Source organism: Caenorhabditis elegans, chromosome V (assembly GCF_000002985.6).
Source record: "Caenorhabditis elegans chromosome V".
Lineage (NCBI taxonomy): Eukaryota > Metazoa > Nematoda > Chromadorea > Rhabditida > Rhabditidae > Caenorhabditis > Caenorhabditis elegans.
The window spans coordinates 6,894,019-6,901,614 of record NC_003283.11 but is presented as its reverse complement, the minus strand read 5'-3'; the positions used below and the strand labels follow the sequence as shown (position 1 = coordinate 6,901,614).

The window sequence follows — 7,596 nt, the reverse complement described above, 5'->3', positions numbered from 1 at the left end:
TTTTAGGCAAGAAAACCGCCATTCTAGTCTTACTTTTTGAAAGGTCCCAGTATTCTATTAAAACTGCTTTTTAAATTTATGGTACGGATACTTTGTCAAATCAGAAGCATGAAAATCACATGATCTCTGATCAACTCCCTTTTTGAAAGCGAGTCCAAAGAACAGTTTTTGATAAGCTGATTCATGGAATGGAATGTCGTTGAAATATTTTCAAACAATGCATTTTGCAGCTCCTCGAGTCTGAGACTTGCACCACATAAATGTCACAAAAGAATCAAAAAGAAGTAGTTTGTGGTGTGTGTGAAGACGATCGACGCATAACAATGGGGCAATGTGATATTATCACATTGATATGCAAATTGATAAATTATAAATGGACCAGGTACGGTAGAGACCAACTACGTCGCCGAACAATCAAACGACTGAGATTCGTCACGAAGTTAAAGGAGACCAGAATAGGCCCCAGATGCCGTAAATAAATTGACGTTTGTGATAGTTACACGGGTCGAGTGCACTCGCCAAGAAATCAAAGACGGGGGAAAACGAGAAAATGAAGCTGGGCGAATGTGTTACAGAAGAGGGTGGAAACGTGACTAATTGTTGACCGAATTCATGTGAACAAGAGAAGGTTGTTATAAATGATGGGAAACGTAAGCTGATGTCAGTTGTATGTTTTCTATACAATGTTATCATTAGACTAGTCAGATCAAAGTTTTCCTTTCGATTTTATATTTTCGCAATCACACGTTTGTACTGTTTCGTTAGTTTTTAACGATCGGTCAGAATTTTATGTAGGTGTATGCTCTAAATTAGAATAGGCCAGCTTCATTTGAAAATTTTAATTATTTTTGCTTTAAAAATGTTTTTATTGGTTCAGAAATAAGTCACAGTATAGCACATAAAACCTTGTTACTGCTCCAAAACTCGAGTTGGCCTAATACAACAAACGTCACTCTAAACCACTATAATGCCATCTGGTATATACAGGTACATTGCACTCGGACGTTCTATCTTTGTCTTTTGATCGCCACCCGTCTCCTCCTCCCCGTCATAAAACGCGGGTACACCCTGCACCCATTGTTCATGACTGGCATCCCCCAACCGCTACACCACATCATCACCATTTCCTCTCTCCAAAGTTGACTCCGCCTATTTCCTGCCAACAGTATAAATAGATACACGGTGGTCAGTGATAAGCCATTCCGTCTCGTTATTAGATCGTATCGTCTATGTGTACATTTCTTCGATTGACCAACACCTCGTTTCTGTCTACTGCGTGTGTGCCCTTTTTCTTATACACGCAAAAAATTTTCGAGCAATTTGACCTACATTTTCTAACTGTTTTTTCGATCTCCATTGTTTCTATCAATTCTAATATGTTTTTTTTTCAGTTCTTAACGTTGTGGCTAACCGTCAGAGTTTGCTAGCAGCGTTTTGATCTTACACCTGGGAAGACCCATTGCCAGAAAATCTCTCGTGTTGACGAATCAAAGAGGCTAGCGGCGTCCGCAGCCCGGCTTCCGGCTTACATCCCCACAGATATCGACTTCGACGGAATCGTCGTCGTATCTGCCGTCTGCTACAAGTACATCTACGATCCTTTGCGTGCAGGAGCGCCTCCTTGGAGCTGAGATCCCCCAACTCTAATAACTTGAAAAATGATTTCTCAATTCGAAATTATTGGTGACAACAAGATTGGCGTGCTTCCAAAGCAAGTTGATCAACTCCAAATGTGCCGTGACATTGCTGCCAGCAAGGATTTGCAAGAAAATGACTCTTCTTTCATGCTCGTTGACCTTGATAAGATTATCGAGAGATTCCAGCTTTGGAAGAGAGAGCTCCCGATGATTGAGCCATTTTATGCAGTCAAGTGCAACACTGATTTGGTTCTTATTCGCATTCTTGCCTCTCTGGGATGTGGATTCGATTGTGCTAGCAAAGATGAAATCGATATTGTTATGGGGACCGGTGTTTCTGCGGAACGTATCATCTATGCCAACCCATGCAAAACACGCAGTTTTATTGCTCACGCAATGGACCGTGATGTCAAAATGATGACTTTTGATAACCCGGAGGAACTTCTTAAAATTGCCAAGCTTCATCCAAATGCTGAGTAAGTTTAAACATAAATTCTTGATTGGAAAAGTTAAATTATTTTCTAAATTTTCAGAATGATCCTCCGCATTGCTGTATCTGACCCAACTGCTACGTGCCCACTCAATTTGAAGTTTGGAGCCGACCCAATTATTGCTGCACCACAACTTCTTAAGACGGCTTCCGAAGAGGGAATTAATGTTGTTGGGATTTCTTTCCACGTTGGATCGGGATGCAACGACGCATCTGCCTACAGGAATGCTCTTCAGCATGCCAAGAACTTGTGTGAGATTGGAGAAGGGCTCGGATTCAAGATGGATATTATTGATATGGGTGGTGGATTTCCAGGAGCCGAACATCATAACCCATTCGAGAAGGTAAATTTTAAAACTACTAAGTTCTAATGTAATTAATTTTTTTTCAGATTGCCGAGACAATTCGTGATGCTCTTGATGAGTTCTTTCCAGACACCAACAAGCGCCTGATTGCTGAACCAGGAAGATTTTTCGCAGCCGGTCCATTTTCTCTTGTTGCAAACATCATTCATGCCACCGAGGTTCCTGCTTCCAAAATCACAAAGGATCCAAAAGACTGCGCTGATCATGGATACATGTACTACATCAACGACGGAGTCTACGGATCGTTCAACTGCATCCTCTTCGATCATGCTCATCCAATCGGATCCCCGCTTTTTGACACTGATCGCAACGAGAAGTTCATGTCAACAATCTGGGGGCCAACTTGCGACAGTCTAGATCTTGTCGAGGATAAGAAGTTGATGCCAAAGATGAATGTTGGAGAATGGCTCTACTATCCGGACATGGGAGCGTACACTCTTGCCGCTGCCACCACGTTCAATGGATTTTCGAAGCCTGTGCCGATGTATGTGATGAGCGAGGAAATGTGGGAGAGCATTCGTGACTCAACTCATGTTTGATTCTTGTCTAAATTATTGTGTCGGAAAATAAATATTCTTTTGTTAGCATTCTTGTTGATTTCGAAACTTGATCACAAAAAAAGGAACAAAAAGTGTGATCTTTCATTTAACGACAATCGAAGTTCTATTATTTCACAGCATACTCAGCCTCCCAATCGTACGGAAATTCTTGGATATTTCTGGTTTGCATCAGTCTTTTCAGTGTTGAATAGATTAATCCATAATTGGGCTCCATGAAGAATGAAAGACCATCGATATGGCTAGAAATTGAATATTACGAATAAGTACATTTTTGTAGAGACTAACTTCATGATCAGGCGATACTCATCTACCGGACATCCAGCCAATAATTGAGTCACGAGTGGATCAAAACGAGAGTTCTTCTTCATTTCACCAACCTGTGGGATCTCATTCACAACTTTCCAAGGAAGAGCTGCATTGGTAAAGTCGACGAGCATATAGAACCTAAAAAAACATGTATATTTTCAAATTTAAAAAAAACTGGGTTTTAATCGCGTCGTTCCCTGACAACTCAAGCGGGCGTTCAGATAATTTTTCATTCACAAAATTCTGCAGTGGGGTCCCAGGGAAATGAACGGTTGGAGAATGGACAGAGAAATGGGCAGGAAAAAATTTGTATTAAAACGTGTTTCAGGTGTTGTATTATAGAATCGATAAGTAGCCTTATGCATGTGTTCATTGCCACCCTTGCCACGTGGTTCGAATTTCTTTTCGGACTATTTTTCTGTTTCTCTCTTTGCTCTCAAAATTTTAACGTCCCATGTATGGGGAATAGGGTAAATTTCAGTAAATTACCAGCTTTCGACGTCATCCTTTCTTCCATGTTCCGCTCTATTATGAGATGCGATTGGCGCATAGCGAGGTGTTCCCCGATATGGAGCCTTCCGTCTCGGCTGCAACATCACATTTCGGTCATCCACAAATTTTCGGCACAATCCGAAATCGAGAACGAAGATCTTGCGGAGCTCGCCGAGTTCTGCTCTTCCGAGACAGAAGTTGCCAGGCTTCACGTCTCGATGCAAGAACCCACACCAATGTAGCTCTTCCAAGGCCTCCAAACACTGGATCGAAGCTCCGATCGCTGAACCCAATGTCAAATGGCCATCTGGTCCTGTTTTCTTTGCATCTTGCAGGGATTTTCCAAGAAATTTCATGACAATGTAGTTGAAGTTCTCGTGGCGTCCCTTGTCTGAATAATAGAGTTTAGACTTTCTTTTCAAGAGAAAAATAATATACCAATAAGAGTGGCCATGTGCTTGGGTCCCTTCATAGACAGCTTCTGCATCACATACAACTCCAATTTCAGCAACTAAAATTATACATCAATTTCAGTTTTGTTCCTGTTTTTTCGCAGCGTTTTGCCAACTCACCGGTATCTTCTCTGTTGCCAACTCAGCTTTCAGTGCATGTTCCGCCCCAGCATCATCTCGCACAGCATACACTGCTCCGAATGTACCTTCTCCAAGTTTTTTGAAAACCGTGAAACGATTTACTCTGTCGCCATTGCTCAATTGAATTATAGTTGGAGCTGCTGTCATATTGTGACGAGTATAAATTTGAAAATAAATAAAATAAATATGATTCTTGAAAAATCGTGTTTTTTCTTTGATAATTTTTTTAAACACGTGACAACAGTTCAGAAAAAAAAGTTTATCAAGTTTTGCGTCTTTGCGTGAAAATTATAAACCCGAAAATGAAATTTCAAAAATCAAAATCATAAATGAGATCTGCGTAACACAGTTCAGAAAATCCTATGACTAATTTGGAGGAAAAATGAAATAAGAATTGATTAGAGTTGGAACTATTCGTCGTATTTTCGTGTGATTGCCTTCTGCATCATTCTATACACATTGAATCCAATGAGACCGATTGATGCAAATAATGCTATGACAGCAACAATATTTCGAGGCAAATGAACATGTCCTTCGTCACTCGAGCAGTCGATGTGAGCCGCATCAAGGAGATTCCAAGCAACCATGTCGATGCACAAATGGAAGAGCTAAAAATGAACAGTTTTTAGTAATTGAATAAATCTTTCAAAGACTTAAAAAATGCTGTAAAACTGTTTTAAAAAAACTGAAAATCTAGTAATGGAATGAGGTTCTAACATAAAATTGCCCCTTTTCAAAATTGAGTTACCGTATATCCTCTATTAGTTTTGCACCCCTTTGCTCAACTTTGACAGCTCATATCTCATTTTGTTTTGAACACATAAATAATTAACAAACTACATACTATAGAAAAACATCTAACAAATATTTTATCAGTTGACAACTTTTCTATAGAACAAAGGACTACTGAGATATGAGCTGCCAAAGTTGAGCAAAGGGGTGCAAAACTAATAGAGGATATACGGTATTATAATTTCAGTTCATTTTCGATCAATTCCTAGAAATGTATGTTTTTAAATATATTTTAAACGTTTTTGAAAATTAATTCAAGAACTTAGAACTAACAAACAGGAGATTGTTAAATAAAAAATGGCCTCTAAAATGTGTATCGTATTTGAAAATGATTTCCGTGAACACAACATTTTTTCAAAACGTTACTCCATATGTTCTAAATCTTACCTGATGTCCATAACCAACAATATCGAAAACTCCCGGAGCAAATCGTTCAGGAATATGAGCTCCCATGAAAATTCCAGAGAACACAAGCCATTGAAAAGCTCTCGAGTGTAGAGGAAGAGCAGCGTCACCCCCGCTTCCTTCGGACTGCAAATTATTAATTTATATACAAAAAGGGATAGATAAAAATGAATGAATATGTGATTTACTTGATATCTATAGTGCAATGGAATGTAGAGCCAGCATGCAAGAAGGAAGCAAGAGCCCATTCGTAGCTCCATTCGTCGTTTGTAGTGTGGCTTATACACGAAGAGGTAGCACGTTGAAAAGTACTGACCGCCAAGAACAACGACAAGGAGAAGAGGTACATAAATCTGCAAAATTAAATATTTTGATGTTAAAAAAATCCGGGAAACATACAATTTTCATAATCAAACTCATATCATCACTGGAGCTATAGCGTTGCAATCCAATTGTGATTCCGAAAAGCGCAATTCCAGAAAAATCGATAAGAAACCAAAATACGTGGTCGAGTTCGGAACGAGAATGCATCAGATGAGCAAGTGACGAAGCGATTAACAACAGGAAAATGCCAACTTGGAGGATTAATACTGGAACACGTGGCAGTGGGGCAAGAATTTCAGGAATGAGATACGCGAAAAGCAGGATGATTGCCGGAATGAAATGAGTCCAAACATTGAACTGAAAATTAATCAATTTTTTTAAGTTTGTGAACTAATCCCTAGAAAGTAGTTTATTCGAATTTTTTGCTGAAAACTTACCACTTCATTGTGCGACGAGAAAGCTGATCTGAAGTAAAACGATGGTGGTTGATTGAGAGGCCGATATCCCGAGACGACGTGCTTCCGTTTTAAAAGCAACGGAACCTGCTCATCACGTAGGAGCATTATCTAAAATAAATACGATTGATATTTAAACAAATGGAGGCGGAGGTTTCCAAGTCAAAAGGTCACGGTAAAAAATTTTTGGCAATTTTTTGTGTGGTAGAAAATTAGAAAATCAAAATGTTTTCAATTCTAACTATGCTTTGTTTTTTTGGTCGCTTCAAGAATTTTTCATTCAACTCACAACTAATTTCGTTTTCTGCTCAAAATTTTGCATATAATTCTATAGAACTTTTATAATTGTTTTCTTAATTTTTTTTTTAAATTGAATTTCGGTTCAGCCGAGAAGGTTGAAAAAAAAACAAAGTTACTTCTGTATTATTTTCAAGAAATTACATTTGCAATGAAAAAATTAAAGAACAGAACAGAGTTTAAAAATTAGGTGCTGAAAAATTTTCAGAAAAAAGTTTCAAACTTCTAAATATTGAAAGTAAAGAATTAAAACAAGAATTAATCTAAATTCCAAAAGGGAAAACTCTTTGCAATGATGACTCACATACTGGACAGATTGAAAGAACGATCGAGAAAGGCACACATTGAGAAAAGGGAAAAAGAAAAAGTGGACAGTCGGACGGACTAGTCAAACAGTTCAAAGTTGAGGGCTGCACCCAATGAGTACATCAGCAAAGTGCAAAAAGCATGATATGAGAGGTGATAGGAACGGGAACACACAGAATTACACACAAAAGTGATCAGTGATCGAATATTAATGTGCAACCATCATTGTGAAGCCATATTATATCTTCATGTTCTGTTGGCTCGACGCTCGGAAAAATGAGTTTCTTTCACCTGCTTTGATAAAAAAATGGAAAGAAAATTCGTGGTTTGGCAATGTATATGATTGTGGCATTGGACCAGGAACCAGCGAAAAACGGATAGAGTATATAAGATGAAGAGACATAGAAATGCTGGCAATTAGGCAGAAAGATGTTTTTGGGTTAGTTATAGAGACTGAAAGAGACTATAGAACGACGAAACTAGATTGACTATGTAGATGTTTGGGAACATTATTTCGAAATAAATGTGTACATGGGAAAGTGACAGTTCTCGAAAAAACAAAAAGAGCCACAGA

At 38.7% G+C, this 7,596-nt stretch overlaps 3 protein-coding genes and 3 non-coding genes across 6 annotated transcripts; 3 read left to right on the top strand and 3 right to left on the bottom strand.

Moving 5' to 3' along the window:
- The first annotated feature begins 329 nt into the window (after nt 1-329).
- Nucleotides 330-479, top strand: K11C4.12. The gene has a single exon (NR_068983.1). It is a non-coding gene; the product is annotated as an Unclassified non-coding RNA K11C4.12 (non-coding RNA).
- Nucleotides 480-950: 471 nt separating this feature from the next.
- On the bottom strand, nt 951-1,166 carry K11C4.13. Its single transcript, NR_068982.1, has one exon. It is a non-coding gene; the product is annotated as an Unclassified non-coding RNA K11C4.13 (non-coding RNA).
- Nucleotides 1,167-1,391: 225 nt separating this feature from the next.
- On the top strand, nt 1,392-3,075 carry odc-1 (Ornithine decarboxylase). Its single transcript, NM_072351.7, has 3 exons — nt 1,392-2,113; nt 2,171-2,471; nt 2,519-3,075. The coding sequence occupies exons 1-3, from the start codon at nt 1,659-1,661 to the stop codon at nt 3,029-3,031; spliced, it is 1,269 nt and encodes a 422-aa protein (NP_504752.1). The 5' UTR covers nt 1,392-1,658; the 3' UTR covers nt 3,032-3,075.
- Nucleotides 3,076-3,117: 42 nt separating this feature from the next.
- Nucleotides 3,118-4,615, bottom strand: K11C4.1 (non-specific serine/threonine protein kinase). Its single transcript, NM_072350.6, has 5 exons — nt 4,423-4,615; nt 4,289-4,361; nt 3,848-4,241; nt 3,338-3,496; nt 3,118-3,291 (listed from the first exon to the last, which is right to left on the bottom strand). Exons 1-5 carry the CDS (start codon nt 4,588-4,590, stop codon nt 3,159-3,161), a joined length of 927 nt encoding a protein of 308 aa, NP_504751.1. The 5' UTR covers nt 4,591-4,615; the 3' UTR covers nt 3,118-3,158.
- A 77-nt stretch (nt 4,616-4,692) lies between these two features.
- On the bottom strand, nt 4,693-6,537 carry K11C4.2 (Progestin and adipoQ receptor family member 3-like). Its single transcript, NM_072349.3, has 5 exons — nt 6,402-6,537; nt 6,040-6,321; nt 5,829-5,993; nt 5,623-5,766; nt 4,693-5,051 (listed from the first exon to the last, which is right to left on the bottom strand). The coding sequence occupies exons 1-5, from the start codon at nt 6,525-6,527 to the stop codon at nt 4,854-4,856; spliced, it is 915 nt and encodes a 304-aa protein (NP_504750.2). The 5' UTR covers nt 6,528-6,537; the 3' UTR covers nt 4,693-4,853.
- A 487-nt stretch (nt 6,538-7,024) lies between these two features.
- On the top strand, nt 7,025-7,167 carry K11C4.10. The gene has a single exon (NR_068981.1). It is a non-coding gene; the product is annotated as an Unclassified non-coding RNA K11C4.10 (non-coding RNA).
- The last annotated feature ends 429 nt before the right edge of the window (nt 7,168-7,596 follow it).

What these genes read in the sequence shown, in the direction of transcription:
- odc-1 (NM_072351.7), top strand. Translation starts at nt 1,659, where the DNA reads ATGATTTCTCAATTCGAAATTATTGGTGACAACAAGATTGGCGTGCTT. An exon ending in AAGCTTCATCCAAATGCTGA is followed by an intron (nt 2,114 to 2,170) that starts GTAAGTTTAAAC and finishes CTAAATTTTCAG; the next exon opens with AATGATCCTCCGCATTGCTG. An exon ending in ATCATAACCCATTCGAGAAG is followed by an intron (nt 2,472 to 2,518) that starts GTAAATTTTAAA and finishes ATTTTTTTTCAG; the next exon opens with ATTGCCGAGACAATTCGTGA.
- K11C4.1 (NM_072350.6), bottom strand. Translation starts at nt 4,590, where the DNA reads ATGACAGCAGCTCCAACTATAATTCAATTGAGCAATGGCGACAGAGTA. An exon ending in AAGGATGACGTCGAAAGCTG is followed by an intron (nt 3,497 to 3,847) that starts GTAATTTACTGA and finishes ATGTTTTTTTAG; the next exon opens with GTTCTATATGCTCGTCGACT. An exon ending in GAGTATCGCCTGATCATGAA is followed by an intron (nt 3,292 to 3,337) that starts GTTAGTCTCTAC and finishes TTCAATTTCTAG; the next exon opens with CCATATCGATGGTCTTTCAT.
- K11C4.2 (NM_072349.3), bottom strand. Translation starts at nt 6,527, where the DNA reads ATGCTCCTACGTGATGAGCAGGTTCCGTTGCTTTTAAAACGGAAGCAC. An exon ending in TCTCGTCGCACAATGAAGTG is followed by an intron (nt 6,322 to 6,401) that starts GTAAGTTTTCAG and finishes ATTAATTTTCAG; the next exon opens with TTCAATGTTTGGACTCATTT. An exon ending in CATTGCACTATAGATATCAA is followed by an intron (nt 5,767 to 5,828) that starts GTAAATCACATA and finishes AATAATTTGCAG; the next exon opens with TCCGAAGGAAGCGGGGGTGA.